Source organism: Leptonotus elevatus, chromosome 15 (assembly GCF_054856555.1).
Source record: "Leptonotus elevatus isolate MCC_2025b chromosome 15, RoL_Lele_1.0, whole genome shotgun sequence".
NCBI classification, from domain to species: Eukaryota; Metazoa; Chordata; class Actinopteri; order Syngnathiformes; family Syngnathidae; genus Leptonotus; species Leptonotus elevatus.
The window spans coordinates 12,807,804-12,830,725 of record NC_141253.1 but is presented as its reverse complement, the minus strand read 5'-3'; the positions used below and the strand labels follow the sequence as shown (position 1 = coordinate 12,830,725).

General features: G+C 38.6%; 1 protein-coding gene across 2 annotated transcripts in view; it reads left to right on the top strand.

Moving 5' to 3' along the window:
* kcnn2 (potassium calcium-activated channel subfamily N member 2) overlaps positions 1-22,922 on the top strand; it is a 40,766-nt gene that overhangs the window by 12,864 nt on the left and 4,980 nt on the right. Inside the window, exons 3-8 of one of the 2 annotated variants that reach the window (XM_086097139.1) lie at positions 4,846-5,264; positions 5,578-5,719; positions 8,524-8,634; positions 8,717-8,844; positions 14,915-14,923; positions 19,427-19,496. In XM_086097139.1, the coding sequence (XP_085953265.1) occupies positions 4,846-5,264; positions 5,578-5,719; positions 8,524-8,634; positions 8,717-8,844; positions 14,915-14,923; positions 19,427-19,496 (879 nt within the window). The remainder of the gene's footprint in view (positions 1-4,845; positions 5,265-5,577; positions 5,720-8,523; positions 8,635-8,716; positions 8,845-14,914; positions 14,924-19,426; positions 19,497-22,922) is intronic. The other variant, XM_086097138.1, reaches the window with a different exon arrangement.

Here is a 22,922-nt window from a genome sequence, read left to right as displayed (position 1 = left end):
ATATTCATTCTTTTCTGATTTTAATATAGGAAATAACAAATAAGAATAGCAAATATTTTCTCAGCATCTACTGTCATTTTCATAAAACCTTTAACAATTGTACAGGCCTTGTTTGAAATTAGCGACTGTAAATCGACACAGAGGCTGGTTAGACCGCGTATTAGTAATTTGACACAATGGTTGGTTTGCACCGTTGTGGGCGTTAGCATAACCGGCTCAATTTGCCGCTAAACAAAGCAACTCATCTTAGTCCCTTTAAATGTGGCATGCTCATCTCAAATGGAGAAATCTTTGTGTAGAAAAGAACACAACCGGCCGGTTTGACAGCATAGAACATAAGCAGGTATAAATAAATAATAATAAATACAGAATGAGCTGGTGGTAGCGGACCTCGTGTATCAATCACTACCCCCAATAGGTGCGTGCTGGCCAGTAAGGGGATTTACCAAGTCAAGTCCAGTCAAGTTTATTTATATAGCCCTTAATCACACAAGAATCTCAAAGGGCTTCACATGCCCACAGTTGACAAATATTGATGACATCCCCCGATCGAACTACAAGAGGGCAAGGAAAAAAAAAAATTTAAACATCAGAGGAAAAATGAGAAACCAAGTACCGATAGCACTATAAGTTTTTATACATAAAATTTCCCCAAAAAAACAATGACATAATTTTAAATGAACAACTATATTTCCCAATATATAGCATTTTCCCTTAAAACTACATGAAATTAATGGCAATTTTCCATTCATCTAATTTTTATCATCTAGTTTCTGGTCGTAAAATGGCCACGAGATGCCTCCATCGCAAGTACCGATACCTTAAAATAAGGAAGCTAACGGCATCGATACGGATTGATCCTCGCCCATCCATAATAATAATAATGACAATTATTAGATCAATGAATTGATTTCTACAATGACTCAGAAAGAGGGCTGTTGTTATATTTATGAATAAAATACATTGACATCCACCACACACGTCCGTTTCCTTGAACAACTGCTCCACAACTTAGACCTTGTAGATTCAAGTCTAGTTTGTCACCAAATTGTCAGGTGAGCCGGGAGCGTATAATTGAAAACGTCCTCGGAAAGCCCAGCGAGGCGCAACGCGGTCGGCCAAATTCCCAAGCATGCTCATTTTTTTCCTGCCTTCTACTTCTACTGCCCACCGGGAATCCCCTTTAATTTTTGCTGACAGATACATTTTGTGAAATATCTGCTGCCAGTCCTGATAACATGTACATATAGACAGAGGAGGACCTTAATGGGACCTCCAATGGGAAGAGGAGGGAAAATCTATTTGCAGAGGTAGCAAATCCAGGTCCAGAAAGTAAAAACCCTGCCACAGCTACTAGTTTGGCTTTAACCATTGATACTAGCTAGCTAGCTAGCTCCCTAGCAGGTAAAACAAGCACCATAGGAGCTAGCTAGGAAGCTAGCATCCCACAGTTTGGCTTTATCCCCAGGTGCTAGCTAGTGTTAGATTATTAACATTGTTTTTCTGTTTCAATTTATATTTTAATCGTTTTTGATATTAGTTAGACATGTGTAATAATAAGACAACAGTTAATTCATATGTTAGTCAATCTATAGTCTTTGTTCTCTTCCCTGGGGAAGTAAGGTTTCTGATTCAATCTAAATGAAGGGATATTTGTAAGTGCAATCAGAGGTCGGTCCATAAAAATCCCTGGTGCGAGGAGGCGCCGGGGGCCAATTGTTTACCCACATCTGGAGTGGACTAAGATAGGAACTGAAGTAAGATTATCAAGTAGTGTATTTCACTTTGCTGACAGGAAAAGATGACAGGGGGGAGTAAACTGTTTTTGTATAAGTAAGGGAGAGCGGAAAGAGAGGACACACTTCTAGACCAGATGCTGTTTGAGCAAGGTTCTAAAGTGACTTCAGAATTCTGAATAAAAGCTGGCAAAACTTCTTCACGAGATCTCAACTTTGAGTTTTATTTTGAACACGCAGAAATCAAAGAAACGATTTCTAACACTAGCTAGCTCCCTCGCAGGTAAACGAGCACCATGGGAGCTAGCTAGGGAGCTAGCTAGCTAGCACCTGGGGCTAAAGCCAAACTGGCAGGGTTTTTACTTTCTGGACCTGGATTTGCCACCTCTATCTATTTGACAAATGTTGTGGAAGCCAATGCAATTTGATGGTCTTTAATCTGCAACAGGGTGAGTTCCAGATCATGTGTAAATGAGATAAGAGAGCACAATGATCGGACCGCCGCCATTAGTTCAGGGTGAATACGCTCTGTCTTCGTAGGTAGCTGTAAATTGCACTGAAAATGATGAAGAGTAGGGAGGAATGTGTGTGCGTGTGTTTGGGGGAGTGATGAAGGGTGTTAAATTACAGCCACACTGGAGTCCCCGGAGAGATGACTTCACTGGTGGTCACTGGCACCGTCCAGTCGGAGGCAAGCGCTTAATGTGGCGGCAGCAGATGTTCGCATCAGTGCAACTCGGCGTGCAGCTGAAAACGCTGACTGCACGCTGCTAATGTTGCACCTTTCTCTGCTCTTGTTTTATTTAAAGAGTCCAAGCGGTGAGAGAAATCACAGAAGTGGAAGAAAGAGAAGAGGGCCATTGGCGTTGGAATGCATGCGCATGCATTTATTGCATTTGAGTGCGAACGCCACTGGCCAAAGTGCTTATATGAAATATAGAAAACATGATTTAAAATTGCAAGGATTTTATTTTATTTTTGTCAGGACAGGGGTGTGAAATTTAATACATCACACTCACCTCTCCTGGCCTGTTGTGTTAAAAGCAATTGTGGCTGTACGACAAGTATTTTATACGTTCCAAAAGACTATGGCATCAATCAAATGATTCGATTGCAGGATGCCGTGTCTTTGAGTCAAAGTGCACACAGTTACAGCATTATCCCACTTGGGTGCGGTGTGCACAAAAGGCACATGTGGATTAATGGTGGAAGTGTGATTATCCAAATGTCACGATGCAATATTATTACAATATGAACCTCACGATGCGGTAATTATTACGATATTGTGTGGAGTTTGGCGATATAACATTTATTTATTGTAAAATCTCATGATATTGTTAAAAAAAAATCACAATATTGACAAAGAAAAAAGCTTGGCCAGTCATTTTATTATCATGTGCTCCTATTGGCCCAGTGGCACAAAGCATCATGGTCTACGTAGTTCACAATGCTGTGTTACGCTGAAGCGGGCGAAAAAGTCATGTTAAAAATGATTTGCAGGTATGACTGATTTATGGGAGCGATAACCGCTGCAGTATGTCCAGTTCGAACATATAGTAGCTTTGTCCATGTGAGCAATACTCAGACCAGGTTTTCTCTTTGGATTTAATTTGCTTGTCTGGGGGCGTGTTTGTAGTTTGGGGTTTATGCAGAACAAAAAAACTACACATTTTATTATTAAAAGAGCAAAATTGCGTGTAAATGTTTCTATACAATGCTAATTATTTATACATATAGCTGAGATAGTACAGGTAAGGTAACATTAACCTCAATGTACATAAACGACCTACAATTACTAATAAGATTTCATATTAAGGCACTTACTAATCGAGTCCGTTTGTGGAGGAAGTCAAACGTGTTCCGTTACCCTTCATCTGCGGTTAGCATGAGCCTTAAATTTAGGTGGCCAAAACATGCCTAATTAAAACACCAGAGGGTTTTGGAACTGCTCAAATGAAAAACAACTTGGCCTTTTTAACAAATTTGCTGCTTTAAATATCTTCACATCACATGACAATGACGATATTGTTGCCATTTTAATATCGCGATATCGCGACATTGCCTTTATCGTTACATCACGATATTTGACTAATACGAATAATTTATCGACACAATGTCAAAAAAAAAATTACAACTATTTTCTTGACTGAATTAGGTCATATCCTTTCCACCAGATCCGATCTCTCTTCTTCTCTGGTGGATAAGTACTGTACAGTCTTGGGGTTGTGTGTTCTTAAGTGGTCTTCCATCTAGTGGCGAATGTTATTATTACAACTAAAAACTGCTTCGCTACGGTAAGCTCTTAGTTGCCCTAAATCATAATTTTCATTTTATTATAATAATAATTTATATTTTAATAGTATTTTCAAAATTTTCAATTCATTTTTCATTTTAAATCACTTTTATTGATGTAATTAAAGTCAAATGCATGCCCCAAACATTACAATAACTACAATAATAAAAAATAAAACAATTAAATAAGAATTTATACTTATGTATAACATTAAAAATAATTATACTGTTAAAATATCCTCTTCCTGTGACAAGCGAATATATGCAAAATATGTATTGCACCATGTCGATGCAATATGCAGATTTTTTTTCCTTCATATATCTTAGATTTCTTTTTTTGCTGCCTTTCCTGAACGCTGGCTTGCATTTTTATTGGGTTGCAGATTGTCAGAGTGAAATGCTGTAAGCGGTTTTATTGATCATCAAGCAGGCACGCGATTTCTTGACGACGGGCTTTTTTGATTCCCATTTGTTGTAATACATTGGTGTTCTTTTCCATTAATTTATACGCACCTGTCGATGTTGGATCAATATGTAATTTATTCGTGTAAGTTAGACTTCTGGTGGGGAAATTTCTAATTTGGGTTTTGACCTGAAATGCTGTTTGTATTGGCTGCTGGGCAGGGATGTCGTGCTTACCCCCAATCAATTGTCTCCTGCGTATTGTCTTGGACCAAATCAGAAATCAGAGTAATGTGAGGTGAGAAATGTACTTTAATGACCCGAGGCCATTAGTGACATATTGTTTAGAGTCTTGAATGATTTCCTGTTGCCTGCTGTGTCACAATGATGAATATGTTGGCCGCTGTCCTCGCAGTTATTTATGGTGGACAACGCGGCCGACGACTGGAGGATAGCCATGACCTACGAGCGCATCTTCTTCATCTGCCTTGAAATCCTGGTGTGCGCCATCCACCCCATCCCGGGAAACTACACCTTCACCTGGAACGCCCGTCTGGCCTACTCCTACACGCCATCCCAGACGGACGCCGACGTGGACATCATCCTGTCCATCCCCATGTTCCTGCGCCTGTACCTCATCGCCCGCGTCATGCTGCTGCACAGCAAGCTCTTCACGGACGCCTCGTCTCGCAGCATCGGCGCGCTCAACAAGATCAACTTCAACACGCGCTTCGTCATGAAGACCCTCATGACCATCTGTCCCGGAACGGTGCTGCTGGTCTTCACCATCTCGCTGTGGATCATCGCGGCGTGGACCGTCAGAGCTTGCGAGAGGTTTTTTTCTTTTCCTGTTTTATTTTTCTCACGCTATGCTGCGCCTCTCAGCATCAAACATAGATAAGGCACAAAAATAGATCATCTCCATGCATCCAAGAGCTCAATTAGCATCCAGCAACATTTGAATCTGAAAGGTCTTCCGTTCTGCTTTAGTTATTTCATTTCATGATTCTGAGGTTTTTTTTACTGAGCGTACGGAGAGGTCTGAGCCAAGATTCAAACTCACAACCTCGGAATTGTGAGGTAGAGAAATGCAAAAAAAAAGAAGAAGAAAAGCTGCTCAGCCTGTTGCATGCATTATGTATTGCAGGTACCACGACAGCCAGGACACCAACAGCAACTTTCTCGGGGCCATGTGGTTGATCTCCATCACCTTTCTTACAATCGGATATGGAGACATGGTCCCAAATACGTACTGTGGGAAAGGAGTCTGCCTCCTGACTGGCATTATGGTGAGAACATTGTTATGACTTAGGTCAGAGGTCAGCAACCTGTATTGTCATCGGAGCCATTTTAGGCCAAATAAATAATAAAGAATCTGTCTGGAGCTAGCAAAACATTTGAACATAGTGATGAAGGAAACTGTGTGGGGCTTTAGAGCGCCACCATAACATAAAAATATGCAGCATCGAATACGTAGAGAACTTGTCTTCCCTTTTGGGATTTTTTGTTGTAATTTTTCATATTTTGTTTTTCACACATTTTTAGGCTTTTCTGTTAAATTTCTGACATTTTTAGCAATTTTATGAACATGGTAATTTTCTGCTTCTCTTCTTCCTTTTTTGGACAATTTTATAGCTGTGGTTTTTTCTGCCTTTTTTTGCTAGTAATTTTCTGACATTTTTGTGTACATTTTATGGCAATTTTCTGCTTTCTCTTGTTTTTGGACATTTTATTGTTACTATTGTAACGTTTTCTTTTCTGCCTTTTTTTTACTTCAATTTTCTGAAATTTTTTTTATTTCATGGACATTTTATAGTAATTTTTTTTTTGCTTTTTCTCTTCCTTTTTGGACATTTTAAAGTAAATTTTAAAACGTTTTAATCTATCTTTAGCCTTAAAATTTTTTTAACTCTGACATTTTGGGAATATTTAATTATTCTTTTTTTCTTTGAAATCAATTCATTAAAAAAATATTTTATCTAAAAAAAAATTATTAAATACAAATAATAATTTCTACAATTTTTTTTTTAGAAATCCACAGGGAGTCATGGGAGATATGGCCTAAAGAGCCACATGTGGCTCCAGATTAATAGGTTGCAGACCCCTGACTTAGACAAATAGGACAGCTAGAAATTACATTTACCGGAAGTGAGAATCCAAGAGAATGTGGAATTGCTTTTCACTCCTTTCCACTCCTTTACAAGATGTCGGCATGTGTGGGAAATGTTGTCCATTCATCCAGGGCAACATTTGTGAGGTCGGAGCAAAGGAATCTCTGTTGGAGTTCATTCCAAAGGTGTTTGGTGATTTAAATTCACAGAAAAGTGCCCTCCCTTAACTTCTGGCACAAATGAATGAACAATTCAACAGTCTGACACAACCCTAGATTGATTTGTGGTTGGGGGGAGAAGGGGGTGGGGGGTGCAGGATTATCACCATTAGGGATTATCACCATTCTCTTTAATATCAATCTTAGAAAGTTTATTGCAATTTATAAACAGCAAGTTATAGTTTGTTTTTATTTCGTTTTGACTTTTGTTTTCTAAATTCAGTTTGGTTGTAATTTGTTTTAAGAGCAGTTTTATTAGTTTCTGTTTGAGTTTATTTTTTTTGGAAATGCTTCATTTTAGTCCAGTTTTTAGTTTTAGTATTATAAAAAAATATATATGGAGTATTTGTCAGGTGCAATAATATTATTATTATTAATGTTATTTTTGTGTGTATGAAGTAAATTACAATTATTCTTCTCTACGGCCGTGCATTAGTACTGCAGTAAATGTTGTACATTTAAAGCGAATCCTAAAAGCTCATGCATGATATTAATTGACAAAGACAAAAAACGAAGTACATTTTCGCTATAATAGTTAATTTGAATTAGTTTATAGACGCAAGATAGTAGAACGTAGCTAATTTAATTTAGTTTTGTTGTTTTTTTAAAGCATTTTTATTTTGTTTCATTAACAATTTTTTTTTCAATTCATTTGTAATTTTGTTTTCGTTAACTAATGACCTTGGTCCAAACTATAGCCCGGGAGCCATTTGCAGCTCGCTGTCCAATTTGTAATGGCCGACGGCATATGCGGGACTAAAAATAACATTTCACACAGCTTGCATGTGATTTAAAAAGAGGCAAGTGTGAATAGTGTAGCTGTTGAAAAAGTGCAGAGGTTGCAAGAAACACATCCCGCATGCGTACAAATCCTCAGATTACTACTACAACTATTAATAATAATATAATAATAAAAATGTAAATAAAATAGTAACAAATTTGTCAATTTAGCACAGATTGCTGTTGTGTTGATTCCACTGATCTGAATATATAGCCGATAGCCCATGCACGCCGTCCGTGCAAGCCGTTGAAGCGACAGGGCGGCCTTTTTCTTTTATCGCTCAGTTCCTTAGACCCAATATTAGTTAGATTTGGCAGAGGCATCTCTTATTTATGTTTAACAAATTTAAAACATCATAAATCATGCTGTTTCTACTAAGTACTGTCTCAAATGTTCTCCAATTTCGATCCTGTAAATGTATAGGATCGTATGCCGAGAAACGTTTTTTGGGAGGAGCAATATGGCGGCCTCGCGGCTTCAAAAGTCTTGGCCTATTGGCTATCCAGTCGTATATTCAGATCAGCGATTGATGGATATAATATGTAATTTGGCTGCTGTGGGGCAAATGATGAAAAATCCTGAACTACTTACTGTTAAGCTTCGACAAAAATCTGTGACTTAGCAGTTTTTCAAAAGATCTAATATATAAAAAAGACTCAAGATTTGCTTGAGAGATTGACTTTTGTGTATTTAATAAATCAGTGGCCCTTGCATCCTTTGATTTTTCTATATGAGGCCCTTGGAGGACAAGGTTTTAGTAAATACTCTATACTACATCCACTACTATAGCACAGTTACATTAAAAAATTAATAAATAAATGAAATTGAATCAACCTCCACCCTACACCACTGCTTTACTCCACTTGCCTATTAAACTGCATGAAACAATGTAGAAGATACCCAGTTAGTGGTCATTGCATTGTTAGTTAATGAATTGAAAATGAGTTGCATCTTAAGTTTCTCTTTCCTGCCTTTTTCCCCAGGGTGCCGGCTGCACCGCCTTGGTGGTGGCTGTGGTGGCGAAGAAGCTGGAGTTAACCAAAGCTGAAAAGCACGTTCACAATTTTATGATGGACACCCAGCTCACCAAAAGAGTGCGTCACTCACCCCTCCGTGCCCGCTTCTGATCGCTTGCATCGGATTATGGGTCATCTTGTGCTTTGCTCGGCCCTTCAGGTGAAAAACACAGCTGCGAATGTTCTCAGGGAGACGTGGCTCATCTACAAAAACACCAAACTGGTGAGGAAGATGGACCACGCCAGAGTCAGGAAGCACCAGAGGAAATTTCTCCAAGCCATTCATCAGTAGGTGCCATGCTTCTCACACGCTATGTCCGCACCTGTCGTTCAGCCCAACCTGAATCCTGAATTGTTTGACACCTGTAGCAAATGAGCTCTCACATGTATTTGAAGATTTTTTTCCCCCTCCTTGACTCATTTTCATTTCACAGCTGAGGAGTTAACCTGGCTTTGTGTGGTCTCTGCATTGCAATATGCGTTCGAATATGCAAATTCCATAAATATATGTAAATCACTCGCCACCACTTAAGAGGTTCTTGTAATTAATTTATATTAACTCATTCGCTGCCATTGACGGCTATAGACATCAAAAATTAATTTTAACAATTTCTATTAGTTGAATTTTTTTTCCCCCACTTTTGTTAACAAGTGTGAAAACCTAGAATTGTTTTTATTGTACATTTAAAAGATTATAAAATTAGTGATGCGATTATTTTTTTTTAAATTCTAATTAATCACATGACTTCAATAATTAACTCACGATTAATAAAAAATGTTATCTCTGTTTTAAATGTGCAATATTTTTTTAAGGTTTTCATACTCTTATTAACAAAAGTGGAAAACTAGAAATAGTTCAAATGAATTTTTGACGTCTACAGCCGTCAATGGCAGTGAAAGAGTTAAGGGCAGCGTTGGAGTAGTCAGCGTAAAAGCTGTTAAAAATGCTTATTCTGGCAATGAGATATGTAAAAACATCCTTGCTGTGTGTGCGAGAGTGGTTGCGCAGATGAAACACCATCACAACTCATTTAGCCGCAGATTGATTCATGTGTTACTGTCACTCCCGAAGCGTGGAGTCCGGCGCCAGGCTGACCTGAGCGTTTTGTTTTGATGCTTTTCCTAACGGGCTCATTCACACTCCTTACCCGGCAGCCGCTCTTTCAGCCCCAGCCTCCGAGGACAGCCAAAGTGCGCTGTGACTCCACTAAAATATCGATCGTAGCCTCACCTTGCTGGTGTTTTTTCTCCATTGACACCGAGGCTTCTTTCAGCGGCAATCAGCTCAGTGCTTTGTTCAACTCAAGGTGACTGACTGTGCTCTTGTTTAGTTTTAGAACCGCGCTATGTGCTGCTGTTTGTATGTTTTGGTTGCTCCCTGTAGTTTGATGTCTGTAAATGGGCCTTTGTGTGTGACTTTCATTTGATATAACCGTTTGTGTTTTGAAGGCTGGTTACAACACAAAATGTCTGCTGCTGCTGCTGCTGCTGCTGCTGCTGCTGCTGCAACCCACGTCCACATTTTTATGTCCTCGCAGTTTGAAGCGATGACGTGATGATGACACACAGACCTCGCGCTCTTCTAATTAAGGAGTTCCCTTGGCGTTAAAGCGAAATCTGTAAAGGAAAGAGGCACGTCCAGCTCTGTGTGCTAGCGTAGCGCTCAGCATCCTGTACAGATTGTTACCCGCGCGGGATGTTGCGTACTAAATGTGTGTGTGTTATCTCGGAGCGCCTCAAGTATTGGCTGAACTGAGTGCGAGTGTGATGCTTGTATCAAGATGAAGGTAGGACAGGAAATGGCGGATCGAAGTAGGGAGTTAGAAAAAGACTGTGCTGCCCTGTACAGTGCATTCAGACAGTGTTCAGACGCCTTTCAATTGTAATTGTATTATATCAAATCCAAATTCTTTGCAATAATATTTTCTATGCGCCCCCACTAGTGCAAACACGGTGTTCTGATTAATTTTGTGTTTGTGGCTGGGGGCGGCCATTTTGTCACTCGCTGTCGACGGAAAATGACATCATAGATGCTCAGGGCAAAGTGGGAAGTCGGATTTAGCCCACTTGGATTGTCCCAGTTCGAGGCGAATGTAAACAACAAAGATGGCTGATAGATTTGTTGTTGTTCTGGTTAAGGCAGGCAGTCCAAATCACGTTGTTGTTTTTTAAGAAAAGTTACTTATTTCTAGGGCTGCCAGTTGATTACATTTTTAACTCATTCACACGTCCATTGACGGCTATAGACGTCAAAAAATCCTTTGAACTATATCTATTAGTTTAACATTTTTTCCACATTTGTTAACAAGAGTATGAAAACATAGAAAAAAATTATTGTACATATTGAACAGATAAAATTTGTGATATATACTATTGAAGTCATGCTAATAATTTTAATCGCCTGACGGCCCTAAATTTTAATAATCTTAAAAATAAAAATAAAAAAGATTATTAAAAAAATGTCTAGGTTTTCATACTCTTGTTAACAAAAGTGGGGAAAAAATTAAAACTAATAGAAATAGTTAAAATGAATTTTTTACATTTATAGGCGTCAATGACAGTGAATGAGTTAATTGTAATTAATCTCATGACTTTAATAATTAACTCATGAATCATCACAAATTAATCACACATTTTATATCTGTTTTAAATGTACAATAAAATATTTTGTCAAATTTGTCTTGCTAACTAACATAAAAGTGGAAAAATATGTAAATCTAATTCAAATATGGTTGTATCTTTTAGTTAATTCATACAGTAATTTCCTAGTATTTCATAAAGTTATTTGAAGTTTTACAAAAGAGAGTGATACATTGGAGACGAAATAGTCCAGCACAGCAAAGAAAAAGTATCCACTAGTGCTTGTGGTGTCAGGAAACAAAAATTCTGGAAAAAGGAAGAGGTCCACTGCACAGAGTTAAAAATTTAGCCAAAATTAGTTAACTTACACCAACATCGCGTTTTGCCTATGATACATTGATTTGTGTTCAGTTTATTTTTCTACCACTAGATGGCATTAGCGACCATACTGGCACTGTGGCATGGATAAAGCAGAAAGCTCAGAGGTTTATATATATAGTATTAGGAGCTTTTTTTTTTATATTGCCAACACCACCACAATATCCTGATAATTATTGTATCGTGAGGTTCATATCGTGATATCGTATTGTGGCATTTAGATATCGTTACAGCCCTAATATGCATTAGTATTATATCTATTACTGCTAATTGTGTTATAGTGACTCCTTTGCACAGCCTTGAATGCCTTTGATTTTGTTAAGTTTAAGTTTGACATGACGGGTAAACACTTGGCTCTTGGCTCTCAAAGGGATCTGAAGGTGCCCATGTAGACCTCTTTGAGAGCTGTAGCAACCTAGCTCGCTGCTAACTGCTAGCTGGGCAATACCAAGTGCGTTCTTTTGAAGCATGGAAGCGGTGCCAAATGGATCCTCCACTCTAGTATTCTGCTCTTCCTTTTGACACTTATTCCAAATAACTAAATTAATGTTATAACAAATAAAGGGAAATGTATTTCTAATCGTGTAAATTATGCTTTGTCATTAATGGTCTGTGTCTCATCCCATGCGTACTTCCTGGTATAAAGTCCGACTTCCCACCTTCCTAGAATGCAGCAATAGGTAACGACCAATCACAGCTCACCTGTTTTCTGAGTTTGGTCATGTGACATTCACAAACTGAGAATAGTTTAGACTAGTGGGGCCGCATCGAACTTAGTGGGGACCCTAACTCCAACTTAATCCACCTTTTAATATCACTACTATCAAGTTGCAGTTATACAAACCAACAATACATTATGATTTTTGCGACTAAAATACTTTTAGAAATAAAGCATTTGTGCCTTTAAAAAAACTAGATGTACGCTCAGGAGTTTCTAACTTAAATGTCACATTGTCACAAGCATTCGGACGCATTTCCATTGCCAAATACAAGCTCAGCTCTTCTTGCAGGTAATTGCAAAAACCATGTGGCTTTGAACGCATCGGTCAGAATGAGACACACTTAACAATCAACAGAAGTGAGGGAACAGCTTGTGTATTTACATCTCGGCGTGCGGCTGTTGTTATGCAGAGGAGACTGAGAGAAATATGAAAACGGACCGCAAAGTGGAGATGGTGGAGTGTAATTCTGCAGTGACGGCATAAGCTACCATTAGTATTTATTTTTATTTGACATTTCTAAGCATGAATTCCGAGCGTCGTGAATGTGCAAGGACGTTGTTGCGTTTCATTCATAAATATGACAACAGTGAGCCTCAAACCATCTGAATCATGGGGGGAACAAACGATCGATAATAGATACATTAGGTCCTCTGACATATGCAAATCACCAATTATCACAAGTTATCAGCATCTCATTTCATTTTAACAATGCTCCGTTGCGCACGGGTTGCTGCGTCCTTTTTCTCCCGGAGATGCACATTTAAATAGAATGAGACCAACCGCTTCGATTAGCCGCGAAAGGAGGCAGCTGTGTTCACACCCACAGTGGTGCAAATAGCCCTCCAGCTAGACCTGGCCCATCCCGCCTCTACACAGATTTGACTTTGAGCAAACGTAAGTCTCTAGCAAGAGGCTACTATTTTGAAGATGGACTGTAAAAAGCGCTCCTTCACACCTTGCATGCCTGTCATATTTATTTCAATAAGTTGTCACCAACAGTACCAATCACTCACAAGCCTTGGCTTACTAGTCTTTCCTAACTGTTAGGTTGTTTTAGTAGAATGTATAACATGAACAACAAAATAACTTAAATGATGTTGTCTAGAATTAACAAAAAAAATAGTGCTTCTGTATTTTTGAGCATCTTCATGTAGAAATAGAAATATTATTGGTGGCATGTTGCTTAAAATATTGCTGCAGTGAATAATTATAGGTAACACTAGATGGCATTAGCGATTCATGTTGCACATTGGTGACAGCACGGTGGTACTTCATCAAGTCATCTAGCTTAGATAGGAAAGAGAAGTTACTATGGAAAAAACTGAATCGCAAGTCAAGTCTAGGTTTCAATTACCATTAATACTGGCTGTCACTTGTAATGAGCTCTTCTTTTCTTTTGTGAGGGGATGTCTAAGCAGGGCAAAATATGATTGGCTGCCTTCAGACTTGAGTAAATGAGCTGCCTCTCGGCGAGCAGTTACGTACAGAGGAGGTGGGGGGGGGGAGCAAGACGGAAGAGATACTGCAAACATTGGTGCCTTTTTGCTCTGTGTGTTGTCCTTAAAAAAATAAAAACAATAATAATAATTTTTAAATCTGCCAGTGGGTACTATTTAGTCCCAAGGACAACATGAGTAGCCCTTGGGTCTGTTTTAAAAATAGTTCACCAGTGATAGGACACTATAACTTACTAAAAAGAATTATAAAACAGAATAATGTTAACTTATTTATTTATTTAAAAAAAAACTGTACCAAATAATTCTATATTTCACCCCCCCCCCACCCAAAAAAAAAAATTAAAGGTAATTTTAGAAGAAGAATTATAAAAGAGAAGGATGTTAACATTTATTTATTTATTTAAACATTATTTCTGTCCCAAATAATTCTATATTTCACCCCAAAAAATGTAAAGGTAATTTTAGAAGATGAATTATAAAACAGAAGCATGTTAACATTTATTTATTTATTTATTTAAACATTTTTTTTCTGTACCAAATAATTCTATATATTCACAACAACAACAAAAAATTTAAATGTAATTTTAGAACTGTACTTTTAATACCGCAATATTGTTGCTTACGGTCATCAGAATCGACAAGACTACAAGAGTATTAACACACTTTGAACCTGAATAAAATAGTAACTCGTAATACTTAAAGTAGTAGTGGATAACAAAAGAAAAGAAAAAGCTGAAGGAGTTTGGACTACTTGGAGAATGCACTGCGACGTGTGGAGCTGCAATGTGAAACATCAAATCACGTCGCTGTGAGACGTCCTCCCCTGTGGCAGTAAAGGATGCGAGGTGCAAACAGCTGTAAGGCCGTTAACGCTTTGAGGCACCGTCTGTCTGTTTGGCCAAGCGTAAGCGTCCTGACGTCAGCAGCAAGGTTGTTTTCCTTGCTCCGATGTGTGTGTGCGTGCTGAGTGTAAGAGGGGGATTGGATGCAGTGAAGAGATACAAGCGCAGCGGCAAACAAGTGAGACTGCGGAGAGATAACAGCGTGGTTGCTGAAGCAATAAGTCAAGACGTTGGAGATGAGGTTTGCGCAGCAGCCAGACTCAAGAGAAAGCGATTGTTTTGCCATCTGAATATATGTCTATAATGTTGCAATAATTCATTTGTCTACTTCATGTTTCCTTTTTTTTGTCCTGTTTGTTGTCCACACTCAATGCAATAGAGCTCGAAAGTAAGTGTTCGCCTCCCATTTAGATCCAGACCTGTTGTGTGCATGCTTACGAGAGCTTGTCCTCCGACACGATAGTGTGACGACAAATGACACACCCTCATTTGATAAGTGAAATTCATGCCACGGTTTGTTTCCCCTTGTTTTTATAACACATTTTGTGCTGCAATCAAATGGCTTCTCCACAGATGCTCGTCAAGTGAATTTCAATTATCAGTGATGGAGGGTGTTCTTCTTTCCATTTCTGCATGGGTGTGATGACAATTTGATCTTTAATCAGAACGCCACTGATTAAACTCCAATCAACTGTGCTTTCATGTACCAAAGGATGACGACTAGAGCTCTACAGTTAGCTTGCGCAACATCTTTTACCCAGCATACCCCTTGTGTTTCGTTCAACAGCCGGATCAGGGCTCGGGGGTCATCTTTCGGTGTGTGGAACCATTGTTTGGCCTGCTCCTGCATTTGCAGCCTACATTTCCTCTGTTTCTTTGTTGGATGGCACGGCCGCAAAGATGATCGCGGCACTTGTCATGCATTTCCCTCTGTTGAATTTTAAGTTTGAAGAACAAATCATTTTGTAGAAAAGGTTAATGTTACGCTCAAACTGGACTATGTGCATGAATAAATTAATCACCTGTGGATGAGCTACAGTAAAACATTTGATTCTGCCAAGTAAAGACGATGTTTTTCTATTATTTTGAAGCAGTGAAGTGGTTAGGTATTTTTTTCTAAATTCATCAGCAAAAATACAAAATCTTAATAACACGTCACTAACCAGGGTGTATTCCGCCTCTCACTCAAAGGTCAGCTGTGACCCTAATGAAGATACGCAATAAAGAAAATGGGTGGATGTAAAAAAATGCTATTAACTCATTCGCTCCCAGCCATTTTCACTGAAGCAACCCTCTTCGCTCTTATACTGAATTTTGACTGATTTTGCAAGGCCCACAGAACATTCGGTTCTATTGCTATAAAAACATGGAACCTACTAAGATTAGAGTCTCTTCTTTCATCAGGAAATATATATATATATATTTGTATCTGTTTCCGTTTTGGAGCAATTAACATTAGAATATAGCTAAGTTTCATCATTGTTCACAAATCTTTTTAAAACACTGGGGAAAAGAGCCTTTTTGCATCATGATCTCTTATACTCTGCTGCCACCTGCTGGCCGTTTTATGTAATAATTACCATTGCTTCTAGTGTTTATCTTCAGTTCAGAGGCTGCATCAAAGCCTTCTGTATGCTCTAGCATGAAGGGAAAAAAAACATTTAAAAAACGTATAAATACATTTTGGGGCTAGTGTAATATTTAAAATAGAACGTATATTTATACGTCTTTGGGAGCAAATGAGTTAACAGTTAATGTGGTTATCGTACAAACAATTTAACAATCTGGGCTCTATTTTCACAAATCTGGTAATGCGCAGAGGCATCTTAGACCTGGTGTTGGTAAAAAAAAAAATAAAGTTGATTTTGCGCCGTTATGGGAGTGAACACAGCCAATTTGATTCAGCCAATCGAATCCTCTCATTCCCTTTAAATTGAAAATGAAAACGGCACAGCGATCCGTGCATGACCGGAGCATTGTCACTGCTCTTGGTCGCTGTGGCATCAGGTCATGTACTGTATGTAGGCTAAATAGAAAATGAGCCGGTGATTACTGCCGGCAACTTAAATATGTTCACCGACCTCATGTATCTATCATCACCCTTGATCGTTCGTGTTCAACCCTTCACACATAGCTGCGTGCTGGCCAGTAGAATGATTTTAAAACTATAATAATGACATTCGACCCTTCTTAAAATGATCGCCTAAGTCATTGTTTTCAGATTTTTCGGGAAACACAAAAAATGTAACTATTTGCATAATGAGGAGATGATTTAGGCAAAAAAATAAATATTTAGTAAAAACATTCAGGCAATTATTTTAAGAGGGTGACGTAATAATATTATTAATAGTAATAATGATATTAATGTTTTAATAATAAGAAGAAGAATGTGTTCAATTAATTGCTTTCTACAATGATTCAGAGGGTTTGATGACTATTGTTATCATATTTATGAATGAAATATGATGCATTCAGAATCTGTCTACTTGCACTAATAATTAGACGTGGTCTGAGCAGCCTCAGGCATAACTTTATTCCAACTTTCTGCCATCATTGTCATTCCTCTGGGCGTATCTTCAAAGCCGTCACAACCCCGAAACGCCCAACATAACGAAAATCAGGTTACGCCGCAATTCCAAATGCGCCATCTACGAAAATAGAGCCCTTCATGATAATGTTCCAAATCTGAATTGTACAACCTCTGAGCTGTTCGACTTTAGAGGTTCCATTATCAGAGCCGCTGTCCCTTCCCGTTCCCAAGGTTAATGCGGGAGTCAAGGCAAGGCGAGAGCCACATCAGTGAAATGACTATGTGCCTTTTAGCTGCGAGATATGCGAGGAGGAACGTGACCCGAGAGGAAGGTCAGGCCAAAGCCGGCCGCCCATCATTTGCACGGCCGAGTGACAGATGTAGTAAAACTGTCAGCTAAGATAAAAATATAACTCGGTGGCGCAAATGTCCATGTCGTCCTTTTATGCGCGAGACAAAATAATGAAGAGGGCTACGATAAAAGCTTAAATAAATAAATAGCAGGACAGCACTAACTGGGAGTGACACGCCGTGATGCTTTGTGTTGCCGCGCTGTCCTGGTGAATAGCAAGCAGATTTAGAGAAGCCGTTGCCATGCACAAGCGCCCATGACGAGTGATTGACGGAGGAGAGGGGACGCATAGGTAATGAAAGGCAAGGCGAGGCGGACTCCGTGGGTTGACCTCCACAGCGTTTTCACTGATGTCGGTCATTCAGCCGAGTCCTACATCAATTGCAGTCAGATTCGTGTAACACTGAACGTTACATATGGTCTGCCACACATTTGATTCATAAAGAGCGCAGGAAAGGTCACATTTTTAGTTCCATGTGAGGTATTTTGGAGACGGGGTGTCCTTTGGCGCCCCCTGGTGGCCATGTGCGCCTCTGTCCAGCTTTAACATAAGAACGCGTATCAGCACATTGAATTCCCATGTGGTTGTTCCCCCATTTACATAACCAGATGATCCCCGTAAATACATTAAATTCATCTTGTGGGTTATTTATGGAGGAGGGTGTTTTTTTTTTTCCAAAGGTACACACGCGCAAAACTCAACAGCTGTTTTTAAGGTCACTGAGAAGACAATAGCGAATTAATAAACAGGTCAGGTGAAATGTAAAGTTGCAGTAGGCATAGTTCAGATATGAGAAATAGAAGTTTGGGGTGAACATTTAAATAATGTGTTCCTGAGAAAGCAAATGAAAATTAATTAATAATTAATTAATAATTAATTAAATATCAGATTCAGTTTGGTTTTTGCATTTATTAATTTTTAGAAAATATAATTATATACTGTAAAAAAAAAAGTATGAATATAATTACTCTTAGCTTTACTTAGATTTATTATTATTATTATTATTATTATTATTATTTATTGTTATTATTTATTTAATTTACATTTATTTAAATTATTTTTTACTCTAAATTAAAGTAAACTAAATTTCAGGTAGAGATTGGGTTTAGTTTTAGTAATATAATTAAACAAATATGTAATAACGCTCAATATATTTTCCTGAATCCTCCAAAAATAATGTCATATAAAGGAGCAGATGCAATATCCGTATTTTCCTCTCTTTAAATGAAATTGATGAGCATATTTAGTAGGGATGTTCGATACCAATTTTTTCTGACCGATACCAGTACAAGTGTTCAACGCTTAAGTAGTCACCAATACCGATACTAAGTACTGCTACCACAAATATTTTCGATACATGAGAACCCCCCCCCCCCCAAAATAACCAAACCAAACAATGATAGATCATTAAAATAAGACCTTTAGATCCCATTTTTTCCATAAAATGGCATGAAATGAATGGCACTTCTCTATTCTTCATCTTTTTCACTTATATTTCCTAACGACCGCCATCGCAAGTACTGATACTTTATCTGGTATCAGTACTCGCCCATCGCCAATATTTCGTCATGTGTTTGGATGCACTTTGCTTAAATGAGGTCATGTCAAAACGTCATACACTGTCAATTTTAGCAAACCTGAGGGCCGTAGATATTAAGCCATTGCATTCAAAAATGCACATTTTAAATGGCTTTTCTAATCCTCTTTGTCAAGTGTCAGTTGGACCTGTGCCACACTAAAGTGCACTCATGCCCCCATTTGAGTCCACTTCATCGCTGCATTAATGAAGCGATGGGCCGGCCGTAGAGTCACTCGCGCGTCCCCTTCTTTTCTCGGCTCCTTCCCACTTGCATGCAGCTCCAAGCAAACAGAGTGACCCCTGCATTCTCTCTACACACACACACATCCTTGTGCATGTCCCGGGACCGTGCTGCGTGTGTATGCTAACCCCACCCCACTTATTGATGGCAGCGTTCATTTACTGGCCTCTGGGTGGTCTTGTGTTCAGATTGAGAAGTGTTAAAATGGAGCAACGCAAGCTGAATGACCAAGCAAACTCTCTAGTGGACCTTGCCAAGGTAAGCTATATGGACTCACGGTTTTCTGCTGCATTGCACATGAGGAAAGACTGACGCTTCTCTCCCCGATGTGCGTGTTGTTGTTGTTGTTGTTGTTGTGACGCATGCTGCTTCACTCCTCAATCAAAGTCTACAGGTGTCAAATGAACAGACAGGCCTTTCACATGTGTGCCAATTTACTCACCTCTTGTCTTTTCTTCCACAATGTTTTGACAAAACAACCCCCCCTGTGTGTGTGAGTGTGCGTGTACTGTGTGGGTAATCTACAAAAAAAAAGAAAAAAGTTTATCTCCAGATGCGCTAAACAGAACCTTTAAGGCAAAGACCGGGCAACGAGCCAACCTGACACAGCAGAACCAGTAACCTGGGAAAAAGACTTTCTGGGTACACAGATAGAAAAAGAAGGAGAGTGTTTGACATTCAACAGAACACTGCAGTCAAACTGGATCAGGGCCAGCCAGTGTGTCATTAAGTCTAATATTTGGCAATGTATTCCGCTATAAGAACAGCTACAAGATGTTTTTTTATGCACACAGCCGCTGATTTTTGGCCCCATTGTTGGAAGAGTGTGTCGCCACAAGAGGGCAGTATAGATGACACCAGCCTTTCGTAGCGCTGCAGTCCAGCAGCACTTTTCTCTCTACAAGATTAGTCTAAAACTCTCTCACTCTCCTTTTCAAGAGTTCGTTTTTCAAATGTTTCAAAACACCTGTGCATATATTGTGTGAAGGTGTGTGAAAGTGGCACCATTTTTTTGTTAAGTCAAGGTCAGACGGGCTACCGTGCTCAGACATGAGTACCTGCTCATATAACACGAGCCCTTTGTGGCCCTCGTCTCCTCCAGCAAATATTCTGCTGCTGCCTTTCTGTGGAGGGCTGTAAAGATAAGTCATGTGCCGGTGTTATTGAATGTGTCTTCAACCCTACTGGATGTGCTGTTCTGCTTCTAACCTTTTCTCCTCTTTGGATACACTCTGTTAGTTCTTACGGCTTCGGGGGTTGACGCTTTTTACTTGGCTTCGCTGATCGGCGGTTAGCGTTTAGTAGCAACAAGGTTATTTTTAATAGGTGGCGATAATCTGACAATGACTGTTTAAGTAGACTATGGTGTGTTCTTTGCCTTTTTATTGGGCACTGTGCAGTTAAATATGATTTATTTATTTATATATTAGTGTGTAACGTTTTCATAATACAATGGAACAAAACATTCTCCATGATGACCATTTAGGAAGTGATGGAACGTGAATGAGGCTCAAGCCATCATTGTACGTTTAAAGTAATTTTATCATGTCATACAATTAGAAAAGACAAGTTCATCAATGTGTCGTAAAACTAAAATAAAGTAAAACTGCTCACTCTTTGTAGACACATGAAAGTCAAGTAATGGGATTTCAATATTTGCTGGATTTCTAAGTCAAGTCAAGTTTATAGCCCTTAATCACAAAAGAGTCTCAAATGGCTTCACGTGGCCACAGTTGACAAATATTAACAACATCCCTTCATCTAAACACAAGAGGGCAAGGAAAACCTTAGTGTTCCCTCAATTTTCTTCCAAGATTTACCAAATGATAAATATATTTTCTATTTGATGATTTTACATTAATTCCAAGATTTTACTCAAGTAACTATCTGTTCCAAGCTTCGAAGAAAAAAAAGTAGAAGCAGAAGCAGAAAAGTGTGATTAATCACAGAAAATTGTGTGATTAAGTAGTTAAAAAAATGTTATTGCTTGACAGGACTACTTTTTTTCCCGGTGGCTTTCCACCTCTATTAAGCCTTTATGAAACCCCACACATGGCTCCCACGCTTCTAAACACTTATTACACTTAATGAATTCAACTTTTAGCATGCAAAATGGAGAATAAATCCCAATTTGCTGATGTTTTTTTTTAAACCTTAAAACGGCCTAACTTAACCAGAAACCGGGTTACAAATTTGTCACAAATTGGTCACAAATGCCACAAATTTCCGCTTCAGTAGGTGGTGCTAACTTAAATGTAGCATTGCTAGCTTGCTTCACACTTCGACAATTAACTAATTCACTGCCATAAATTCATTAAAAAAATATATTATTAAAAATTAGGGGCAAGAGGCAATTAAATGTTTTTAATTGTAATTAATCACATGATTTCACTAGTTAACTCACGATTAATCACAAATTATATATGTTCTAAATGTACACTAAAACAATTCTAGGTTTTCATACTCTTGTTAACAAAAGTGGAAAAAAATGTTAAACTAATAGAAATAGTTCAAATGAATTTTTGACGCTTATAGCCATCAACGGCAGTGAATGAATAAAAGAAAGAAAATATTATAAAAAATTTGGGGCGTCAGGCGATTAAAGTTTTTCATCATAATTAATCGCATGACCTCACTAGTTAACTCGCAATTAATCACAAATTTTATGTACAAAACTAAATGTACAATAAAAAAAATCTAGATTTTCAACAAAAAAAGGGAAAAAAATGTTAAACTAATACAAATGGTTAAAATTAATTTTTGACGTTTATAGCCGTCAATGGCAGTTAATGGGTTAAAAAACAAACTCACCAGATAAGCCGACTTCCATGCTTCTTCCTCCAAACAATCTCCTTTTTGGCCCGGTCCCGGTACACTTAGAACGCCGTGCCGTACAGACCCCTGCACGATCTGTGACGTGCATGCGCGGAAGATCGGCCATCTTTGATCGCTAACTACGGCAACAACACTAGAACAAAATACCTTCGTACCTTTGCCTGCGTGTTATTGCGCATTTGTAAAATGATACATGAAAAAAAATCTTAGATTCTTGATGAATTTTAAAGTAACTAAGTAACTTTTGATCCTATACGTTTTAAAGATGAACATTTTACTTTTGACCCCATTATATTTCCAGTAAGTTTGCATTGTAACCCTAAGATGTTGTTGTCATTTCCGGAGGCTGGGTAAAAGGCGGGCTACAAATAGTTTTGAGTTGATGTTTTCTGGCATCTTCCTGCTTAATTAACCAGACAAGGCAGGACAGGATTCAAGCATGTCTTTCTTTTATTTAACTCTCTTCTCGAACGAGGCCCGCTCGGTTGCATCTCTCTCTCCTCTCTCTGCGCTCATGACATGCCCACAAAACACTTTAGCATGTAAAACTAAAATAAATATAAAATAATTCACAAAACAAATACAAGTCAATTGCTAGTAAATAAATAAAAAATACACATTTGCAAACGTGTTACACTACAATAATGGCCACACATTGTTCTAAAAACCGCACCCACTCTACTGTTGAGCTAATGACAAGCCTGACTTTTGTTACCATGACAACCAGGGTTGGAGCCTGAGTCTTGCAAGTCAATTCTATTTCGTCCCTGCTGACCTCCGGAGACATTGCTAAAGCACTGAACGTTCCCTTTGCGCTTGCAGTTGGAGTTATGCATACCAGAATAGTCA